Genomic DNA, 23,372 nt, shown 5'->3' with positions numbered 1-23,372 from the left:
AAGGATTGAGCTCAATTTCAGAAATTGCTTTTGCTTTCATCATTAAAAACAGCATATTCACTTTAAGTGTTTAAACTAAAGCTCTACCTTTTTTTCTGTTTTGAAAACTATATTTATTATTTATTCATTATTTATTCTTAAAACCTTTGTTGTCTTTTAATTGTTTTCACAATATGACCTGATTTTAAATTCAATGTCAAAATTTTTGATTGGTTTTGACCTAATTTAAAATTTTTTTTTTACTGATTATGATCTAATTTAATGAAACGTTTGCACAAAAAGTTTGAGTTTAATTTTAGAACCTTGGTACTAAAATTTAAGTGGAAACCTGAGGAAATGTTGCACTGAAGAATCTTTGTTATTATGCTATTAAACATAGTTACCTTAGTATCACATTGCATAATACTAATAATTGCTCTTATGAATATTAAATTTAGTATATAAAATAAGTTGTCATTGTTTATTATGGGAAACTCTCTTCTGACATCTCAAAGAAGAGCTGACAGTGGAGTGGAGATAATTGATGGCAATTTAATTTCTTCTTATCGGTTTCCCCCAAAATCAGGTAAAATTTGTTATGTTATATATAGAGATTATTACAATTTTCAGTGGTTCGTCATTTCTATTTTTTAATTTTTTACAAATACCACGTTTTGTATTTTGTTGGATGCATATCTTGATTATTTGATATTACTTGTAAAAATATATTTAATATTATAATAATATTTGATAATATTAATTATAATAGTTAATTATAATATTTATTATAATAATACTTGATAATTATTTGATATTACTTGTAAAAGAGACCTAAAAAATAACTTACAAATAGTTTTTGTAAACTTATCTTACTCACTTTTGATTGGTAATAGGCTCTTACTTTGGTACACATTTTATGATGGCTGGCGAAAAGTTTGAGAACATGAATCCTGAGCGATTTTTATTTGGAGAAAACAGTGATCTCAATTATCTCCCTAGTAAACCAATGCCAGTAGGTTTTGGAAATTGTAATTTTATCTTTTTTTGATGATAGTTATCAAAAAGGATAACAGCAATAACAACTAATACTTTTTTTAGTTTCCATACTCCATTGGAAAGCCTGATGAACCAAGCAATACTGTGCGAAGTTTAGTGCATTTGCGAAAAGACACATTAAAACTATCAAAGTATGTTTTTACTAAAAGTTTACAAAATAATGTTGTCTTGATAAGTGATAAAAGTTAGTGATAAAATATTTGTAAATAAATATAGTTATAAGTAATTTTATGGAACTGATATTGTTTCTTTTGGTGATAGTGATGCTCCACTTAGTAAACTCAGAAACATATATTGTTACATATATATTATAAATATAGTATTGTTTCATAAGAATCTATTTCATAACCCTTTAAATCATTTCAATCAACATGCTTTTTTTTAGAGCCTCAGTGCAAGATAAGGTAGAAGATTGTGATCCATATTGGATTGAATTTGTTTTTGATGCTGATATCAATTGTTCCATTGAAGTTTACTTAATGGCAAAAGAATTTTTAACCACTGAATGTTTAAAGTAAATTGATTTTTTCGGAATTTTTTTTTCTTTTTAAATTTTACATGAACTAATATTAGATATTTACAAGATATAAATTTGAAATACGTAATAGTATTAACTAGAAATAAAGATTTTTTTTTAATAACTGTGTTTGTAGTGATTTGAGAAAGTTTTTTGAGTTTTATCATCATGCAATAAAAATTTGTTTTATAATTAAAATTTAAACAATAAATATTTAAACATTTGGGAACCTGTAGGAAATATGTTTGAATTCACTAGGGAGTTCACTTGTATCTAGTTTAGTCAATTGAATTATTCTACAAAATTCGTCCATTAGGCCCTTTTCAAACTTTTCGCATCAGTTTATGAAATCAAAGCGTCATGAAAGATGATTTTACTAAAATAGTTTAATTTATGTTTGTAGCATGTCCTTAAATCCTTTCTTTATTCTTGTTGCAATAAACAAGAATAGAGAAAGCTGCAAGAAAGTGTACTTTTTGATACCTATTTCAAAATGATCAGTATATGCCTTGGTGTTAAACAAACATTTTTTTTATCATAGTTTTATTCTATATAATAAATAAAAGTCATGAATTTTTTTTTTTTTTTTATAGATATACATCAAGGAAGCCAGAGTTAACATCTGAGCCTGTTACATTTAGAAAAGGAGCAAATCAAACATTTCGAACTCGTTTACTTATTAATCCTGAAGATTTTCAGCCATCAGAAGTAAGCCTCCCCCTATACTTATACTGTTATGATTTGCATTTTATCATCAAAATAACAGAAATTGGTTTATATTTTTTTGTTAATTTTAATTACAGCTGAATTATATCCCTGGAAACAATGAAATTCCACTGGTTGTTCAAATATCTGTTAATGATGCTGGTGCGTTGAAAATTTCAAATTAATCTTGAAACAAATTATTTAATTCATTTTTTTGAAATATTTTTGATGTTTTAAAATAAATTTTACATTTAACATGCAGATTTTCCTGGTCAATCAGAAGCAACGTTATCTGGTATTGAAAAGGTATTTAGTATTTATTATGGATTCCTCATTTAAACTCCGTCTATTTGCCCTAGAAGACCAGTCATTGCACAGTGGAAAATCACATGCCAGAAATTATTTAAAATATTATTTTTTTCATGTTACACTTCAATAAAATAAAGTCAGTATATACATGATTGGAAAGGTTATCAAACAGGCTAATAAAAAAAAAAAAGTTCTATAAAAAATGGGTACTTAAATTTCTATGCATTGAAAGTAAAAAATCATCAAAAAAGTGCTAAATTTAAACTTTGATTAAGAATAAAAGAAACATAAAAAAATTTTAATGATATATAATTGTTTCAAAGTCCCAGCTTCTGTTCATAAAGTATTGGCACATGCTTTCGAAATCATCTTCAACTCACCATTGCCACTTAATCTAATGCAAGAAGGTGCAGCTGAATTAAGGCACAGAATTTATAAATTTCTTCATAAATGTAAGGAAAATAAGCAGAAAAACTAACTTGTTTGACATTCATGCTGTGCATACTTCAGACCTCCCTTGTTGGCAATTATACCATTTATTAATTTATTTTCTATAAAAATTTGTTTAAAAATTATAAATTCTCGCAGTTGTTAATCTATTATATAACTTTATTAAATAAACCCCCCCCCCCCCCCAAATGATGAATTAGTCTGCATACTTTTCAACTTTATATTGAAAAGTATGCAGACTAATTCATTATTTAGAAGGGAGGGGGGGGAGCACATATGAGTCATTTCTCTTAACTTCTGTATATATTATTTGCTACATACAGGTATAAATATATATTATGAATTACAAAAAAAATAAGACAAGTTATGAAAAGCTATTTTTTAAGGGAGCACTTTTTAATATGCAAATTAGTAAGGGGTAGGAGGAGCACTTTAAATTTGGCATTGAATATTAAAAAGACCAGATTAACATAGTATTGGGCACCATACTATGTTAATCTGGTCTTTTTAATATTCAGATAGCAAGAATATCTTTTTATACTTTAAATCTTATTCTTTTTATAATAACTTTCTTGCAAATTCAGAAATGTTTTGTAAAGACCTTTTTTTCATGGGTAGTTGTTATAAATTTTTGATTAGTAAAACACCATTTACAAATTTTCAACTAAAATTAAAAATTTTTTGTTTGGAATTTTCATCATTCTAATAGGTCTTGAAAGATTTTCAGCTTTTTTTTTTATTTTCAGCTTTAAAATTATCTCAGTAGTCACAGAATGCTCTGAAAGTTTTCTTAAAAAAACAAACAAAATAAATGAATATTTTAGTTTATCAGAAGTCATTTTTGTAATAAATTATAAAAAGTTGTTATATTATGTTTATTTATATATTGTTATATTATGTTTAATTGCTTTTTACTTTAGTTATCTGATGGAATGTTTGCAATAAAGTTTATGAAACAAAAAATAATGGTAGGTTCAGTGATACCACAAAATTTTTTCAACTCAATTTATTTCTTCCTTGTACTTTGACAGCAAGACCTGTTTTACTATTTAGCACTTAGTTGTTGAGATTTTTTTAAATTCAACTTCATAACTTTTTACAGATTCTTTTTGTTTTATATTTTTTGTTTTTGATGTTTATTTTAAATAGTTAATTTTTCCAAAAAAAAGTTGCAAGTTTTTAGAAGTTATGAATGTGAAGAATGCATTATAAAAACTTACAGATGTTTAATGTCTATGCTGCATATAATATAGTATACACTCTAAAAATGTAATTATTGACAAGAAAAAAACACAAAATATTAGAATTAGATTGCGTATGCGACAACAAATGTCATGCGTATGCGACAACAAATGATAAATCATTAGTATGATCATCACTGACAACAAGTTATTAATTTGTAAATATTTACATAATAAATTTTTCTAACTAATTTTTCTTTAGGTAGATGGTTTTTGCTTCATGACTCAAGAGATTTATGGAATTGAAAATAAATCTGGAGAATTTAATGAGGTAAACCTACACTATTGTCATTTTCACTACTAAGTTTCAAAAATCTTTCTTTCACTCATTTTTTTTCACTCTCTCCCTCTCGCTTTCTCTCTCCCCCTCTCCTCCTCTTTCTCCTCCCTCTCTCCTCCCCTTTCTCCTCCCTCTCTCCTCTCCTTTCTCCTCCCTTTCTCCTCCCTCTCTCCTTCCCTTTTCCTATTCTCTCTCTTTCTCTTTCAATATTATGATATTTTTGTATATAATTTTTATTTTAATATTCTTATCAACAACTTGTTTATATTTATTAAATGGTGATATATATATATATATATATATATATATATATATATATATATATATATATATATATATATATATATATATATATATATACATATATATATATATATGCAGTGGGTTGCATAAATATAGAGTCACTACTTTTTTTATGCGAAATTTTTATTTTTTTCAAAATTGAAAGCAACTAATTAATACGTTTAAAAGCATATGAATTGTGTTAATTAATTGATTCTCTTTCTAATGGTATATAACTCGAACTCGTTAGATTTACCAGTGTTGAATAAATATAAATCCAATTAGATTATACTTGTATTTCTAATGTAGCAAAAATATAGAGTCAGTTAAAATTTTTTGACTTAACTTGAAATATTATCTGAACAGTCTATAATTTGGTGGTTGATTTCTTTCGAACTATATAAACATTCTTGCAAAAATAAAATTAAGTTTTTATATCTTAAGTTATTTGCAAGACAAAAATGGGCAGAAAAGCTGTTTCAGACAATGTACGTTGGCAAATTCTAGGTCTGCTAAAAGATAAAAGAAAAAGCCAATAAGAAATAGCTCAAATGTGCAATCTTTCGCTTAAATGTGTACAAGCAACATTGAAAAACCACGAGCTACATAATGATGTCAAAGATTTACCAAGGCTTGGTAGGCCTTTAAAGCTAACTTCAAGAGACCAAAGTTATCTCTATCAAAAGGTTAGACAAAACTTCTTACTGAAAACTTGCTGAAGGATTCACAAATATGCCTGGTAATGTTAGTGTTAGTAGATGGACTGTACGAAGATGCCTAAATAAGAAAGGCTTAGATTGCTATGTTGCTGGTCGAAAACCACTTTTGCGTGTCTCAGATTGCCTAAAAAGATTAAAGTGGGTAGAGAAAAACTTCACTGATCTGTAGAAGACTGGACCAAAGTCATTTTCAGCTACAAATCTAATTTTAAGGTGATAAATCGCAAGTCAAGATTAATCATCAAGAAGCTGGCTAGTGAAAAGTTCAAAGAGCATTTTTGTGTACCAAGGATACAAGGCGGAGGAGGATCAGTTGGAATATGGGAATGCTTATCCCATAAAGGAGCAGGACTATATACATTTATAACAGCAGACCTAGTACAACTTCAAAGAGACCCTCAAAAGTAAACTATTACCAATAGCCAGATTTCAGCCTGATGGCGCAATAGCTCACATTATGATCTCGGTTAAAGAGTGGCTTGATCAGAAAGACATTATGGTCATTTCTTGGCCAGCTTGTTCTCCAGATCTCAATCCCATCAAGAGCATTTGAGCTTGGATAGACAAGAGATTGTTCAAAGAGAGCATAACCAGGCTTGCACAATTACACCAGGCCTTGGAATACTTTGGAAAGAATTTTTAAGAGAATTATGCATCAGACTAGTTGAATCTATGCTTAGATGTATTTGTGCATGTATGAAAGTTCGTGGTGCGCATACAAAATACTAAAATGCACCCTGACTCTATATTTATGCAACCCACTGCATAAATATAGAGTCAGGGTGCATTTTAGTATTATATATATATATATATATATATATATATATATATATATATATATATATATATATATATATATATATATATATATATATATATATATATGTATATATATATGTATATATATATATATATATATATATATATATATATATATATATATATATATATATATATATATATATATAGTTTACTTTTATTCACAGGAAGAAGGAGATGAAGTTGATGATAATATTGAGTGTGTTATTTGTATGAGTAATCTGCGTGACACCATTATGCTTCCATGTAGGCATCTCTGTTTGTGTGAAACATGTGGTGAGTATGATCCATTTAATGCATCTCAGTTTTTTTTTATAGTTTTAATTTTAAAGTTATAATCCTGTCTCCTTGTTTCAATTTCATCTTTAATATTTTACTGAAATAAAAGATGATAGTAGAAGAGCAATACATTAAATGAGATTTTATAATTAATTAGGCAATTTTTTCTTATCATAAAAACTTCATTCAGGAGAACACATGAGAACAAGCTCAAGCCGCTGTCCAATATGTCGAGCAAGTACGTGTGTGTTGTAGATATGAGATATTCATCTTCTTTAAAAATTCATCTTCTTTAAAAGTTTCAATTGTATTTTACTTTTTTTTTTTTCTATTTATCTTTTTTATAGACTTTCATGCTTTGCTTCAAATAAAAGCTGTGCGTAAGAAAAAATCTGCAACAGGAACAACATCTGCAGTAAGTGATTTTTTAAAATTCAAATTATTTAGTGACTCACTCAGGTGATTAAAATTGTAATTGTGTTAAGAAATGAACAAATCTTAAAATCTTTCAATGTTAGACGTTTGTTTTGATACAATTTGTCTTTTTTCCATGAATACCTCTTTTAAAAAATAGTTTGTTTTTCTCATCAATCCTACGTTGTATGTTCAAACTATTTTTTCTTGTAAGAAAATATTGCGTTTTTAAAGCAAGACTAATTACATAAGACAAAGGTACAAAGTAAATGCGGCATTTACTTTGGATAAAACCGTATCAACTAACATGTCTTATCTTCTTAGCTACTTCAGTACTACACAGAATTTGTATTTTCTTTATAAAGTATATCATGATATTCACATAGTATTTTTTTTTTTTTTTAAATTATTGTCTGGGGATGATGAATTAGAAGAAGTGCAGTTAATTGAAGCTTTAAATGGTTTTAACCCTAAAGAGGAAGAGGAAGATGGCGATCCACAATTTAGTCTCGGTAAGATTTTACTCCTCTTTAAGGACATAGCAAACAATAGATTACAGAGGTGATGTACTTCGGGCACTTTAGATAGACTTACTATATTTTTGATTTTCTGCAATGAATTGTGATCATGTGCGATTAGTTTGCGGTAAATTTATAGTGCGATTTTATTACGTAAATAATTAATTATAAACTATTAAAGTTTGGGCGGATTGTTTTGCTTGTTAGTTCGTCGGCGCCTCAATTCGTCTACGAGAAGTCGTCGTTCGCATGGGCGGTCACGCTCTGCTAGAGGTTCACGTACTGAAACTAAAAATCGATCAAGTGGAAGAGCTTGTAAAAGTGCATCCATGATAAGCAATCCAGCTGCTATAGAATCTTCAGAGAAAGGTTTGGTTTCAGATTTTTTTTACTCGCTAGTTTTAGGCAAAATAGGAAAATTATTATTCTTATGTTGTTTTTTTTGTAGTTTATATTTATGTCTATATTTATTATGTTTATATTTATGTTTCAGAAATTATTCCTGAATTTCCTATCGAGGCATTAGAACAAGAAGATAAACACGTAATTGTTTCCCTACCAGGAACCCCTATAGGAAGCGATGGTAGTAATGAATCAGCAGTATCAATCACACCTTCCTCTTCTTTATTACAACATAGCGGGGTATCGGCATTATTTAATGGCGGAAAAGTATCACGTACACGTGCGCTAATTACAACCCCTAATACTGCTTGCGTAGATGAAAGAGAACTACGAAATTTAGATTCACTTTGCGCAAGAAACGCTGAAAATGAGGAGCTCTTTGAAAATATTCTTTTTAAGAACTCGGAGTCAAATGAGGAGGCATGACTACTAAATGGAGCTGATTCTGAATTTTGAATTTAGAAATTTTCAATCCCAATTTCATTTCCGCAAACACTTAATTCATAATTATGTCATAGTTCTTCATAATTATGTCATAGTCCTTCATAATTATGTCATAGTTTCACAACTTCTTCATAATTAGTGATTAATTTATTTTTCATTAGTTAATATGAAAAAAAAACTTTTAATTTCTTTGTTCGTTATCAGTTTCAGCTCCGCGTTGTACAAATTTAGAACGACAGTTTTAAATATTTATTTCCTAATTTAACACTATTCAATTTTTATATCTTTATTATATCCTCGTCTTTTGTACAAAATTTACTATTGTCTTTAAGTGATGTACCCTAATTTTTTATTATTGTGGCATAGGTAATTTATAACTAAGGTTTATGCAGTTAAAATTATTTTTCTTCTCATAAAAGTTTAGAAAAGTTCAAACGATGTTGCAGAAAAAAAAAGGGTGCTTTTTTTGTGTGTGAGGGGGGTGGGTTTTTTGTAATATATATTCAAGTTGTATATATATTTTTTGTATGACGAAATTGATATCTAAACTAAATAAATGTAAATACATTTTTCAAAAAAATATTTTTCGATAAAACCTCCGTACTGATAAACGATGGTAAAATCTTTTCACGATTCCCACTGAAAGCTGCTGACAAGAGAACACCAATAAAGCCAAAGTGCTAAAAGAAGTTAATACCATGTCACCCTAAAGTAAAAAAAAAAAAAATTAAACATCAATCGAGTTAACTGCAATCGTTGTTTCTACGGACATCAAAATATGACACGTCAATATGCGCTCCGCCCCCCCGCCCCCATCACTCTTTTTTGGTACTTTTTCTTTTACTTGGTCAAACTTGAGTTTGTGAAAAAGGTGACATGGACTAATTTCCAGTAAAATCGTTTGAGAGCTTTGTAATGATCCTATTTTGGTTATTAAATACACAATTTCACTCTTTAGCGCCGTTGTAGCGTTTAGCCACATTACAAAATCCACTCTTGGAAATAATAAATTTTGGGTCGCAATTTGAGTTTGAGATAAACCACTTAAAACTTCATGGATTTTTATGAGTTCGTGTTTCTACTGCCAATTCCTTTTTATCTTCCCGTTCTGCAGTTTGACAATTTTGTCAAATTGCAGTTTGATAAAAAAAAAAAAATTTTAAGTTTTAAAATTTTAAGCCTAAATATTTTTTTTAAAAAAAACAATCACATGTCGCATCAATTTTATCCGTGCAGTTTTCGGTAAATATTTTTAAGAGCTGTAAAATAACATAATGAAATAAAGAATTCGATAAAAAAAAAATATATTCAAGTTAACAAAAATATTTAAATATTATTCAAAATATTATTCGAACTACAATCCCCCACCACCCCTATCTACAAAAAAAAAAAAAAAAAAAAACAACCGACCTATAAAAACAGTCGACACAGCTTGGTTTTTAAATTAACATTAATTTTAGAAAGCAAAATACCAAATTCAATATCAGTAATTAAATGAGTACCAATAAAATGTGTTTTTGAAGGATATTAAAATAGAACTCTGTGTGAGTTTTAAACAGCAAAAGTTTTTGGTGCCACACATTTTTATTCATGCATAAGTTAAACGGTTTTGAATCAAATAAGTAATTCTGCTCAACATCTTAAAGGGTTGAAGCAAAATCACATAAGTTATGCGTATTAAATTTTTTCAGTAATCTTGTCACTTTATATGCATAAAAGTATTAATTATTTTAGGCTCGATTATTTTAGGCTCGATTTGTTTGTACTTTATTAGTCACTGTAAGAAAAAAAACCGAAAACCAAAACGCCGAAGCTTAAATAAAGTATGGCTACAAGAAATTTTATTTCTTTTCTTATTGCGCTGTCAACTGACGTTTTTTAATAGAATTAGTGATTAGTCGGCTCATTTTACCCCGCTGTGAAATATAAATTATTATCGCAATAGCTAAAAGTATCGCAACATATTTTTATGGTACATATAAATTCAAAACGAGACAGCTGATTCTGAATTAAAAATCTTGCATAGCTTTTAAAAATTTAGCATAACACTTTCGCAGCAGAATTCTAAAACGAAAATATTGATCGACAAACGAAAAAAACGACAAAATTTTGATCGACAAACGAAAATTTTGATCGACAAACTTCTACATCAAAACAACATCTTCAACAACCGTACTAAAAATGTTATTTTTGAAAGCCTCTGCAGACGTAACAAAGATCGAGATTTACCTAAAACAACTGCAGGAAATTGCTTTACAGCACAACAATGCTTCCTTGCATGAGCATACCTTTTAAAATTATAATCAAATTTTCTGACGCCTTGATTTACTAGCTTTAAGGAATCTATTTTGTGAGAGTGTTTTCATATTTTTAGAGGGGAAAGCGAGCTTCTTTTAAGCAAATAACTCTGTTTTCTATTGACTTTAATGTAGTTTTTGACTAATAGTATTTTTTTATCTAGCGGTTTTTTTTATAGTTAAATATGATTAGAGCAATAATGGAGAAAGTTTTTACTTTTCTAGAAATCCTAAACTTCAATTATGTCTATCGCACATCTTTTGTGCAGCACACACCTCCCCTAACCGTGGAACTTTCGGTACTCATTAACATTTACCTCGCTAATTATTCGTTAAACGATAACAAATTCCGAACTCTTTTTAGAAATATCAAGTAAACTAAGTTAGGAGCTCGAGATAGGAGCAGAGGAAATTTTCGGTAAAAAAAAAAAAAAAAAAAAGAAGAGAAAACCACAAAGCATAATGCCACATTCAAAAAATCTTAAGAAATTTTAAAGAATTCTTGAAAAGTTCCTAAGAACTCTTCTTTTTACCGTGATTTTCTTCTGTTCCTTATCTGTTTATTACGAGAATTAGCTTTGCTTACAAAATCTCAGTCATTCATGGTATTAATTTAGCAGCTAAATCATAACGACTTAACAACCGCCATTAATTACTAGGCTTAAAGCGTATTTAAATATTTTTTAAAAGGTTTTAAGGCTTAATATTCTGTCATATATCCCCCCCTTCTTCCCTTAACCTCTGATTTCTAAGTTACCCGAAATTTTTTAACACTTCTAAAGTGCAATAATTGACACAACTTTTCTCAAAATTGCACCCAAACATCCGGCGCCTCAATATCATCTCTCATAAATGCATAATGAAACTAAAAACGCGAAACATTTTAGTTCATCTTAACAGAAGTTACATTACACAGCTAATGCCAAAACATAACATATTATTATTTTAGTGAAGGAACGATGCCGGTAAACTGAATTACGAAATTTTCTATGTAAAACCCTATATATTAACAAATAGTATTCATTGTTGTAAAAATATTTGCGACCACTGTTCAAAAACGGCAAGACGATACGGGCAACCTATTTTCTCCAGAGCCTCCTACTTTGGAAAGGCACAAGGAGCAACTAGCAGGATGGGAGAGTCTAACATAGTATTTTTCTCTCTGAAGGGCTCAGATTTACCCTTAGCAAAGAACGTTGCAGCGTGAGTATTTCTTTAATTAGAAGTTTTGTGAATATTTTTTTAAGCTTTATTAAGAGCAAATGTACCTGGTGACATACCATTAGTTATATATATGTATTTTATTTACTGCAAATGTACCTGGTGACAAGTTATTAGTTACATATATGCACTTTATTTACAAAAAATGTACCTGGTGACATGCCATTAGTTACATATATGTATTTTATTTACAGCAAATGTGCCTGGTGACATGCCATTAGTTACATATATGTACTTTATTTAAAGCAAATGTACCTGGTGGCATGCAATTAGTTACATGTATGTATTTTATTTACAGCAAATGTACCTGGTGACATGCCATTAGTTACATATATGCATTTTATTTAAAGCAAATGTGCTTGGTGACATGCTATATTTACATATATGTATTTTATTTACAAAAAATGTACCTGGTGACATGCCATTAGTTACATATATGTATTTTATTTATAGCAAATGTGCCTGGTGACATGCCATTAGTTACATATATGTACTTTATTTACAGCAAATGTACCTGGTAGCATGCAATTAGTAACATATATGTATTTTAATTACAGCAAATGTACCTGGTGACATGCCATTATTTACATATATGCATTTTATTTACAGCAAATGTACCTGGTGACATGCCATTATTTACATATATGCATTTTATTTACAGCAAATGTACCTGGTGACATGCCATTAGTTATATATACGTATTTGATATTGTTGATGGGAGTAACTTTCCATCTTCATTCACCAAATTTATCTTTTGTTGTCATATCAAGTTATACAATAGGTTTCTTTTCAATGTATGCATATTTCTATGAAGCATATAGATTACTATTAAAATATAAATCCATAGTGTTCTGACAGAAAATTTGTTCTCCGTATAAAATCTTCAATTTTCCAATTGCAATGAGAACAGGGCTTTAAGAACAAAGTTTTCTGGGAAACAGGGTTAGTTTATCATCTGCATTGTCCCAAGGTCTAAATTCCATGATCTAAATTATCATATAATGCCTAAGATCACACAACCTAAACTTTCAAAAGATTTATTCATTAATCTTATTTTCTCTGAAAATCTTTTGAAATTTGACTAAATACAAATATAGGATATAAGTGTCTTTACATTGTAAGTATTTTTATTTATAAGTCAGGTTGTAAAATTGCTATTAAGAAATAGCATACAAGAATAATATTATCTGATGTATACATATAGATACTATAAGAATTTTATATCATTGTGAATATTACTATAAGAAAGCTTATATCATCGTGACTCTATTTTGGTAGGAGGCTGAACATAGCACTTGGAGTGATGGAGTGTGGATCTTTTTCAAACAAAGGTTTGTCTTTTTTAAAACTATTTTTCATGTAATGTTAACTCATAAATTGATTGGTGCTTGTTATCTGAAAAAGTACGTCAATTAAGTAAAAAAATTGTTTTTCACCTAATTTTTGTTTAAATATCTTGTTTATTAATTATATTAAACAGCTCATAGAACTTTATCTACTTCCTATTTTATATTTGCATATTATTTATATTTTATTTTTGACTACTATAAAAATTACAAAAAAAAACAATTTTTTTTAATGCAATAAAGTTGTTTTAAAAAGGGAGGGGACAAACACAAAAAACTCGTTCAATGCTAATTTTTAAATTAATTGATATATTTTTCAACTTGTATTTTTCATAAAAGCTAAAGCTAATTTTAATTTTTTTAACTTTTATTTCATATTTCATATTGATAAAGATATTATTTCATATTGATAAAAGCTTGATAAATTTGTTAAACAATTAATATTGTTGATAAACACTTATCAATGCTTTTTCATCAACCATTCCACAAAAAGTTACAAGTTGTCCTTAGTGAAAAAATTGAAATAACTAGATACAAGCATGGGTTGTATGAGATTTAAGCAAAAATTCAAAAATAATTTCTAAGTGTTGTCCGTGATTACTTTAGATGTCTTTAGAAACCATATAAAGTGTAAAAGTGCGTTCCTTCATATTTAATGATATATAATATCTAGCAGTCTCGTTTATACAAGACACTTTGTGATTTAACACATAAAAATGTATAATTGAGAATTTCTTAATGTATAAATGAGAAATCCTTTCAACCTCTGAAATATTTCTTTGTTTTTAGAAACCAAGTTAACTGTGTCCTCGTCTGTTCGAAATAAAGATGTGTATGTCATGCAAGTGATGCAAGGGTAAAATTCCATTCTACATCTCTTTAGTTAATATTTACATTTTAACATAGATAATTTGTAATTTGAATTAAATTAACAGAAACATGTCTATCTATATGTTTGTATATATGCTTGTATATAGATAAATGTATTTTATTATAATACAAACATTTGTATGATTAAGTTAAATTTGATGAATGAGAAAGACAAAAAATATTAAAAGAGACAATGATTTTGTGAAAAGAAATTACAGATGTTCAGAAAAATAAATGAATTGATTGGTGATAATTTTAACTATCTTGCAGTTTTCCTTTGTATTCATTCAGTAAGTTTTAAAATGCCTAGTTTTATGTTGGGATTAATGTGCTGACATTTTAGATTTTGAAGATTTGTAAATTTCCTGCATTTAAATACAATTTTAAAAGTATTTTTTGTCATTTAGTGAACCAAATGATTGTATCATGGAATTGCTAATGATGTGCTATGCATTAAAAACAGCATGTTGTCGCAGAGTTATTGGTAATTTTATTTTAGCCTACCATTATCGTTATGTTTAGCCTACATTATGTTATTATTATGCTTAGACTGTTAGTTTAAAGTTGGTGTTAGTCTTTTCTGCATTTTTCTAAATTGCAGAATTTAAAACTGATTTTAAACTCATGTCAAAAAGAAGTTTTATTAGCTGCTTAACTCATCAAACCACTAAAACATTTATTACATACATATTTGTTAAAATATTTACATACATATTTATTAAAATGTAAAACATTTTGGAATGTTTTTTTAAAATAAGTATCTCATTAATGAGTTTGTATTTTCTCGGCACAAATACAATATAGTTGATTGATTATAAATGTTTGGTGCAACTGTATTCATATCTTTTTTGAAATCAGAAGAAAGAATCTTTATTCTACATACCATATCTCTTATGTTATAGCCGTTACACCATAATTTTTATCTTGTAGCTGTTGTACCATACCTTCCGTATTCAAAACAGAGTAAGATGCGAAACAGAGGAGCTATACCTGCAAAACTTTTTGCTCAGTTACTTTGCAGAGCTGGTAAGTATGACCAAGGAAATATTCAAATTTCTAAAATTTTAATCATGATTCTTTTTGATTTTATGATGCAATTATCAATAACATCATTGCATCAAGTTACTGATGAAATAATATAATGAATTTTAGTGAATAACAATGCAAAGTCATCTTCTAGAAGCTTTTTTTACTTTTTAGATATTGTTGATCACACGGCTTAGTATTTGATCTTTAATGTCATAAAATGAAATATTTAATTCAATTTAAATGTTGGTGTACTTAGCAAGCTTACAAAAAAGCTTCAATTAACTCATAAGGGTATATGTTGTGTTTATATGTTTGTAAAAAAGGGTTTATTTTAAATAACGAATTACTTTCAAACATAACATAAATTAATAAACTGTTAACCATCTTTGTTTAAATTTAAATTACAGCCTTAAATAAAATTTCAGCCTAAATTTACAAAAATAAAAAGCAATGTTTATGATAGTAAGTTTATGCTAAAAAAAATTGTAATTTCTATTTTCAATATTTTTGTTTGTTTGCAACTTCTTGTGATTTAAGAAAATTTTAATTTTTTCTTTTGATTTCTAAATGTACTAGATATAAAACTGAAGAAATTTCTTGTTTTGATTTTTTTACTACTTGAGTTAGACATGTCAATGTCCTTTGTGCATAATCTTAATGTTGAGCGCAACAAAACTTAATATAGGTGCAGTTCGGTTTGCTTCATATAAACTGTATGAAATTAGTTTATTGATGTTTGATGTTTGTTCCTAGGTAGTGATCATATGTTAACCTTTATGTTGAGCGCAACAGCTTAATATAGGTGCAATTTGGTTTGTTTCATATAAACAATATGAAATTAATTTACTGATGTTTGACGTTCATAGGTATGGATCATATGTTAACCTTGGATCTGCATTCAAAAGAAGTGCAAGGTTTTTATGACTGTCCAGTTGATAACCTGCGTGCCTCTCCATTTTTAATCCAATACATTCAAGAAAGGGTACTTCTGGATGTTATTTTGAAATCTCTTCTGCCAATTAAATTATTCTCTAATTGCCAATTATTCATGCAAGAAAACTGAGTTTTCTTGCATGAATAATTTAATTGACAGTTGACAGATTTACTTTTCATTGGCTTTTTTTAAGGACTGTAAGCTTATTTTAAAAAATTGTCAAAAAAAGATTTTTAAATAAAAGTTCTTGTTTATAAAATATATTTGAGCCATCATCTTGAGTTTGTTTTCATAAATATAATAAAAATGGTGTATAACAAAATGAATATTTGCTAATAATACAAAGTTCCATTAGATGATGTGTTAGCTTTAATATTTCTTCAGATTCATGGCTATCAAGAAGCAGTTGTTGTTGCTAGACATCCAGGTTGCGCTGCAAGGTAAAATTGTACCCATATTATTTATTTTTTAATTTCTTAGGTTATGTATCATGATGGTATGCAACATAGCATTAGAATTTTGTAAATTTTTTACATATGTAATTTCAATATTTTTGAGCATTATTATAATTTCAACAGTGACTTGTTATATTTATACTTTTGTTTTTGTTTGTATTTTCAAAAATGTGTTGTTATGAAGCAACATGCATTTTTGTATTTCATGTCAGAAGATTTAGTCCTGAGCACAGTCTTTAATAAAATTTTTTTTGATAAAATTTGAAGAGTTCTTTTGCTTATATAGTCACTTTTGCTATTAAATAATTCTTTCCTCAGAGCAAATGCTTTTGCTGAGCGTCTACAACTGAACATTGCTGTCCTTCACGGGGAGCATATTCCTGAAGATTCAGATTTTTGTGATGGCAGACAGTCACCACCTGCTCTTCGTAGGCGAAGATTTACCTCTGAAAGTGGAGCAGAGTGCACTGTTCACTCAGGTGAGTTGCATTATGTTAGATTTAAACAGAGAGGTTTTTTTTTTTTGTTTTTTTTTGTTTTTTTTTGTTTTTTTTTTAAATTAAGAGGGAAAATTTTGTTGTTAGTGGAATTCCTTGCAAGTTCTTGCAAAAACTTGCAAGTTCTTTCAAAAAAGTTTAAGTTTTATTTATTAAAAGCTATTTTGTTGTCTTAGGTGATTATGAGAACTTTGGAACTGAGTTTAGTACTACATATCTTCTCAATCTTGAACATGGTAAGATTTAATAATAATTTATTTGGATTTAATTAATAAATTATATGGGGACTATATATACTATATATAACTATATGTATATATATATATATTCTTTTTAAATATTGCTTATATTTTTTTGGTTATTTGATTTTCAAAGGGTTACCTACAAAAGTAAAGAAGCCTCTTACCATTGTTGGTGATGTTCGTAATAAAATTGCAATTATAGTTGTAAGTGATTTTCATTACGATGAATGTTCAAAAGTTTAACAATAATATAACTACAACATAATTTAGTTTTAATTTTAATTTTGTATTGAGTTCTGAAATTGGACAAAAAAATTTGTTTATTAGGAAGATATTGTTGATGATGCTACTTTGATTGTTGATGCAGCACTAATACTTGTGAATGGCGGTGCACTTAACGTTTATGTTGTTGCTACTCATGGTCTTTTTTCTGGAAATTCACTAAAGCTCATAATGGACTCCAAAATTGAAGAAGTAAATTAAATTACATTTAAAATTTTTGTACTATTTTTTTTTTATTTATAAACTATTTTTATTAATATTTTTATTATTATTTTTTTTATCAGGTTATTGTTACAAACACCTTGCCCTTAGATCAAATAGTAACAAAATGCCCCAAAATACGTCAAGTTGACATAAGTTCTGTTTTATCTGAAGCTGTTCGTCGTATCCATAATGGCGAAAGTATGTCTTATTTGTTCAGAAATATTCCCCTGGAAGATTAACAAATGAGATATAATCGAAATCACTTTAGCGGCTGTCACATGTTTCTTATATTCTAATGAACCCCTTCCATGTTCACCTTTACATAGATGTGTATATAGAGGTTCATTTTCTGAAAAAGGAAAACAAGCTTTTCGTAAAAAGGGAAGAATAAAAGTTTACTTTTTTAGTGAATATTTTTACATTTTTACTTTTATTAAAAAAAGTTTTCTTTGAACAAATTTTTTTAAGTTGATTATATTAACTTTTTTTTTATTAGCATTCCTAGGTTTCCATTGTTACTTTCAAATAACTTGCTTTCATGGCAAAATAGTGATATAGTCAAAAGTTAATGTCAAAAGTTTCCCCATTTTGAATGGAAATGAGATGAGAAAGTTCAAGTTTAGGGATTCTAAATAAAAGCTAACAATTGAGTTTTTTTACAGAACTATATTATTGTTAATTTTTCAAATTGTCTACTGAAAGTCCATTATAATTAACTTAAAATTATTTGTGTAATGAGCTTGTATTTTTATCCATATTTTTTTTTAAGCATATTTTTTATTGGTAAACATGATTCCAGTTAAATATTTGGTTTCTCTTGCCTTTGATTTGAAATATATAATTATAATAACTACTGTTTAAACTAATATTGTTTCTAGTATTTAAAAAATATGCCACCTAAACGTAAAGTGCAACAAAAAAAAAGTTCTAAAGAAGACACCTCACAAACAACCTTCTCTAGTTTAAAAGTAGCAGAACTAAAAGATGAATGTTTAAAAAGGAATTTAGATGACAAAGGTAAAAAAGCAGAGCTTGTAAAAAGGTATTGTAGTTATTTGTTGTTATTGGCAACCAAATTTTAATCTTAGTCAAGTAGAAAATATTTTCTTCTTCATTTTTCATCAATTTTCTTACACTTAGATTAGAAGAATATGAAAATCAATCAGTAGATATGAGCAAAAAGGTCAAAAAAGAAGAGGATGAAATTGAAGCTAATCAACCAATCAGCATTAAAGATAAACTTAAAGCAATTGCAGAGAAAGAGAAAGCAGACAAAAAGAAAATGTTTAGGGTGTGCTTTTGAATAATGCTTTTTGATTGGCTAAATTATTAATGGGACTTTTGTTTTAAATAATTCTATTGGATTTAATATTTTAAGGTAGATTCGTTTTGTCCACGCTCGAACTCAAGTGTAGTGGATGATTATGACTGTATGCTAAATCAGACAAACATTGGACATAACAACAACAAGTTTTATGTAATACAGCTTATTTCTGATGGGGGAGCCTATTTTGTTTGGAACCGGTGGGGCAGAGTAGTAAGTTCTTTTTCTTAAAATTATTGATTTTTGATTGGCCAGTGTTTGTTTACTTTTTGAGGTTATTGACTCTATTTACGTATTTTGATTATACACAGTCTTTAATTTGTTCAATTTCTTTTGCCAATTTTATGAACATCTTTTAGGGTGAAGTAGGTGCAAATGCAATGAAAGGACCTTTTAATGATCTACAACACGCAATAAAAGAATTTGCAAAAAAATTTAAAGAAAAAACAAAAAACAATTGGGAAGATCGGGAAAACTTCCAGCCTGCTGCAGGGAAGTACACTCTTCTTGAAATGGACGGACAAGATGAGTCAGAATGTATTGAGGAAAAAGTAAGCAAATTCGTTGATTTGAACATTAAAAGTCAACAGATCAACAAAAGTTTGACTTTTTTTTTTTTCTGCTGTTTTAAATTTGAGGTTTAAGGTAATTTAGGATGATTTCAGAAATGGCATCATTTTTTGTCTATCATATCAAGATTTTATCCTGTAAATGTGTATTCGCTCTGGATGTGATTTTTCAAAATTAGATGAATGAATACAGTATGTGATTATTTTGAAACTTCTATCTGATGCAGATAATTATCATTCTTTAATGTAAGAATATAGATGCAGATAATTATCATTCTTTAACGTAAGAATATAGATGCAGATAATTATCATTCTTTAATTTAACAATATATAGATGCTTGAGTTGTAAAAAGAATTAAGCTGTTACTTTTGTCTTGTAAAAACTTTTTGTTGTAACCCTGGTGGTATGAGTGATGAGTGAGGCAAGTACTTTTATCAAGATATCAAGGTTAAGAAGGGGTATTAAGGCCAATCAGACGTTTTACTTGTAAGTGACTGTTGGATTATTTAAAGAGATACTCCAGACATGATAGTCACTCCAGATAGTCCCACAAACATAAATTTATCCAATCAATATGATAATCTTACTATCTCAAAATAGCGGATATGCTATAGAAAATAGGCAACATGCTATAGAATAAATACTGATAGGTAAAAACAGTTACCATTTTTAAAATCATCAACCCAATTTCAGTAAAAATTGTGTTAAACCTGTGTAATTCATTGAAGATATTGCCAGTTAAGTTTTTATTAGATGCTTTATTGGTTCATTTTATTGCAGTGTATTTTTTTTTGTATTGTATAATATTTCATATTATCCAGCTTGATGCTGTTGATGGTTCTCCACTCAAAATACAAACAAAGACACGTCCTTGCAAATTGGACAAACCTACTGAAAGTTTAATTAAACTCATATTTGATAACGATATGTTTAAGGAAGCCATGGCAAACTTGAATATAGGTTTGAATCCTTTTTTTTATAACTTTCTTGGATTTTATTTTAAAAGCAAATGAAGAAGCCATATCAGCCTTAGTGGTGATAAATAACCCAAAATGCACAAATGTCTTAAACATTTTATCCTGGTATTTTCTCAATCAATTCAGCATAATAAAGTGAATAAATGAATTTGTAGATGTGAAAAAGATGCCTCTCGGAAAATTGAGCAAAGCTCAAATAGCAAAAGGTTTTGAGGTCAGACAGTATTAATTTTTTGTGGTTTTGATTTTAATAACTAAATGACCTTACAAAATTTTTGAGGCATGAAGATAGCAGAAGGTTCTATTAAAGTTTTTTCAATTTTTAATTAAAACTGAAATTAAAATTTTATTCTTAGGTTCTTGAGGAAATTCAAGCAGAAATAAAAGCAAACAGATCATCAAAACTTCAAGAGTTAGCTTCTCGTTTTTTTACTTTAATACCACATAATTTTGGACGACAAAGACCTCCACTAATTTCAGACAGCGAGACATTGCAAATGAAAATGGACATGCTTACGGTAAGAAAAATGTGATACAAAAATCTCTACCAAATCTTTTTTTTCCATATATTCATTACTAATGATGAGTTTTGTTTATATTTAGGTTCTCAGTGATATTGAAATTGCTCAAAGTATACAGAAAGTAGATGTAAAGAAAGAGGAGGTTTGAGTTTAATGCTTCTTCACTCTTGTTTCTCCCTAAGACTTATTTTTTTTTAAATATAATTTGTTAAAAATTTAAGGAATAAAATTTCAAAACAAAAGCTTTCATTTACAGCGGCATTTAAACTAAAGAAATTTCACTTTAAATTTCATAGACTGAAGTTGACCATCCCTTAGATATCAAATATGGTCTCCTCAAGTGCGACTTGAGACATATTGATAGCAAATCAGATATTTTTAAGGTAAATTTTTTACTGTATTCATTTTACTTAACTTATTCATCTTTATAATTCTATAATTAATAGATAAGAAAATTTCTCATACTCATCTTACTTGAGATTTGAAGTTAAAAATATATTTTAAAAAGTTGATTTTAATTTTTAAATATATTATCTACAAAATGGTACTTTTAGATCATTAAAACATATGTTGAGCAAACAAAATCTGATTTTGGAAATTTAGAGCTTCTTGATGTTTGGGAAGTTGATCGAATGGGTGAGGTCAGTGGTTATCAATCAAGTTATTATTTTGATGAAATTGTTTTATGGTATTGTTTCCTGGTGAATTTTTATTTTTTAATTCATTTTAATATAATTTGATAATATTATCTATTGTAACTTGCTACAGGATCAAAGATTTTCTCAACATAATGATATAAAAAACCGGAAACTATTGTGGCACGGAACAAACGTAGCTGTAGTAGTTGCCATTTTAAAGAGTGGTCTCCGTATTATGCCTCATTCAGGTGGTCGAGTAGGTCGTGGAATATATTTTGCTTCTGAGAATGCCAAGTCTGCAGCTTATGGTATTTGAAGGTTTAGTAGTTTTATTAAGTTTTTATAAGCAAGAGTTATTAAGTTTTATTAAATTTTAGCAAGTTTTAAGTTTTTATGTTGTAAATTTTTTAAACCAATATTTAAAATTATCCTCCAGTAAACCAATGTGCAGTGGTTTTTTTCTGAAGACTTTTTACAAGAGCTTCTAAATATAAACCACAACAATTATAAATTGCCTTTTAAAGTAATTGTTTAGTTAATTGATTTTTAAGGTAGTTGATGATGAATGGTAGTTTATAATAGCTTATTACTAGCTATTAAGATTTTATTATCAGAAAGATTCGATGTGTCATTTTTTTATTTTTTTTTTTATTTTTTCCTCATAGTGGCTTCCGAACTTTTAGCTGTTCTATTTATCAGTTGTTTTTTTTGTTTTTTGTTTTTTTTTTCAAGAGTTAATAAAAAGCATTTTATATACTGTATCAAAAGCAAAAACTTTGCTTGATCATCATTTACTCTTTTGATTATGACAGATTTTTGTTTTTAAGTTGGTTGTTCACAAGATGGTACGGGTATAATGTTTTTAAATGAAGTTGCCCTTGGAAAACAACATATCATTACTCAAGATAATAGCTCTTTGACTGCACCACCGAATGGGTATGATTCTGTTTTAGCAAAAGGAAGGCAAGAACCAGGTAAAATCTGTTTTGATGTTTCAAAGGAGCTTTCATCTAATTTTTAGTTGTGTGGTTGGATTTGTGCGCTGTTCTGTGTTTGATCTCATTGTTTACAAAAAATTTTTGAACAACTTTAGACTCCAGTCAGGAAACGAAAATAACTATTGATGGCAACAATGTGATAGTCCCGCAAGGGAAGCCAATTGCTACTGATGCAAAAAACAGTTCGTTTCACCAGAGCGAATACCTTATATACAAGGAAAGTCAAAATAGGATTCGATATCTTTTAAAATTAAAGTTTCGTTAAGTTTATTGATTTATTCAGATTTCCCATTTTGTGATGCTTTGTGAAACTCATTTTTTTTTTTGTTTTTTTTCTAAATACATTTTTACAAAGTTGAATTCTTACCTTTTTTTTTTTTTTTTTTTTCAATCTTGTAAAATTTCCTGGTGTTAAATAATACAACAATTTATTGAGTTTGAGTTCTTAATGTAAACTGAATTAAAATTGTAGATAAAAATTGATTTAGTTAGAGATGTAAATTTGTTAAGCATTTTATAAATTTTGGTTTTTTATCGACTTGTTATTTTGTCA

General features: G+C 28.1%; 3 protein-coding genes across 4 annotated transcripts; all 3 read left to right on the top strand.

Moving 5' to 3' along the window:
* The first annotated feature begins 431 nt into the window (after nt 1-431).
* On the top strand, nt 432-9,025 carry LOC149878074 (E3 ubiquitin-protein ligase MGRN1-like). Of its 2 annotated transcripts, none has more exons than XM_090073136.1 (15): nt 432-565; nt 873-991; nt 1,078-1,166; nt 1,421-1,549; nt 2,146-2,260; nt 2,356-2,419; nt 2,520-2,563; nt 3,937-3,984; nt 4,460-4,528; nt 6,525-6,633; nt 6,827-6,874; nt 6,984-7,051; nt 7,463-7,562; nt 7,776-7,937; nt 8,062-9,025. In XM_090073136.1, exons 1-15 carry the CDS (start codon nt 466-468, stop codon nt 8,394-8,396), a joined length of 1,599 nt encoding a protein of 532 aa, XP_089929262.1. In that variant the 5' UTR covers nt 432-465; the 3' UTR covers nt 8,397-9,025. The 2 variants fall into 2 exon arrangements, with proteins under 2 accessions (XP_089929262.1, XP_089929261.1); XM_090073135.1 differs by having other exon boundaries at nt 3,937-3,988; nt 4,464-4,528.
* Nucleotides 9,026-11,491: 2,466 nt separating this feature from the next.
* Nucleotides 11,492-18,595, top strand: LOC145193296 (phosphoribosyl pyrophosphate synthase-associated protein 2-like). The gene is made up of 12 exons (XM_090072483.1): nt 11,492-11,914; nt 13,211-13,263; nt 14,068-14,134; nt 14,556-14,632; nt 15,079-15,174; nt 16,044-16,159; nt 16,496-16,551; nt 16,885-17,045; nt 17,240-17,299; nt 17,439-17,509; nt 17,633-17,779; nt 17,872-18,595. Exons 1-12 carry the CDS (start codon nt 11,844-11,846, stop codon nt 18,028-18,030), a joined length of 1,134 nt encoding a protein of 377 aa, XP_089928609.1. The 5' UTR covers nt 11,492-11,843; the 3' UTR covers nt 18,031-18,595.
* A 65-nt stretch (nt 18,596-18,660) lies between these two features.
* Nucleotides 18,661-23,357, top strand: LOC145193067 (protein mono-ADP-ribosyltransferase PARP3-like). The gene is made up of 13 exons (XM_090072482.1): nt 18,661-18,833; nt 18,932-19,082; nt 19,170-19,328; nt 19,475-19,666; nt 20,507-20,645; nt 20,818-20,876; nt 21,019-21,180; nt 21,266-21,325; nt 21,480-21,566; nt 21,738-21,824; nt 21,952-22,129; nt 22,649-22,795; nt 22,915-23,357. Exons 1-13 carry the CDS (start codon nt 18,682-18,684, stop codon nt 23,082-23,084), a joined length of 1,743 nt encoding a protein of 580 aa, XP_089928608.1. The 5' UTR covers nt 18,661-18,681; the 3' UTR covers nt 23,085-23,357.
* The last annotated feature ends 15 nt before the right edge of the window (nt 23,358-23,372 follow it).

Source organism: Hydra viridissima, unplaced genomic scaffold (assembly GCF_058129835.1).
Source record: "Hydra viridissima isolate aposymbiotic clone 2 unplaced genomic scaffold, HvirCarnegie_v1 scaffold_15, whole genome shotgun sequence".
Classification (NCBI taxonomy): Eukaryota; Metazoa; Cnidaria; class Hydrozoa; order Anthoathecata; family Hydridae; genus Hydra; species Hydra viridissima.
The sequence above is the reverse complement of the archived record's forward strand: the minus strand, read 5'-3'. Positions and strand labels throughout refer to the sequence as shown.

Bases quoted from the DNA above. Each gene is read 5' to 3' on its own strand.
- LOC145193296 (XM_090072483.1), top strand. From the start codon at position 11,844: ATGGGAGAGTCTAACATAGTATTTTTCTCTCTGAAGGGCTCAGATTTA. The intron at 13,264-14,067 runs GTTTGTCTTTTT...CTTTGTTTTTAG, and splicing joins TGGATCTTTTTCAAACAAAG to AAACCAAGTTAACTGTGTCC. The intron at 16,552-16,884 runs GTAAAATTGTAC...TTCTTTCCTCAG, and splicing joins CATCCAGGTTGCGCTGCAAG to AGCAAATGCTTTTGCTGAGC.
- LOC145193067 (XM_090072482.1), top strand. From the start codon at position 18,682: ATGCCACCTAAACGTAAAGTGCAACAAAAAAAAAGTTCTAAAGAAGAC. The intron at 19,667-20,506 runs GTAAGCAAATTC...CATATTATCCAG, and splicing joins CAGAATGTATTGAGGAAAAA to CTTGATGCTGTTGATGGTTC. The intron at 21,326-21,479 runs GTTTGAGTTTAA...TAAATTTCATAG, and splicing joins TAGATGTAAAGAAAGAGGAG to ACTGAAGTTGACCATCCCTT.
- LOC149878074 (XM_090073136.1), top strand. From the start codon at position 466: ATGGGAAACTCTCTTCTGACATCTCAAAGAAGAGCTGACAGTGGAGTG. The intron at 992-1,077 runs GTAGGTTTTGGA...TACTTTTTTTAG, and splicing joins TCCCTAGTAAACCAATGCCA to TTTCCATACTCCATTGGAAA. The intron at 6,634-6,826 runs GTGAGTATGATC...AACTTCATTCAG, and splicing joins CTGTTTGTGTGAAACATGTG to GAGAACACATGAGAACAAGC.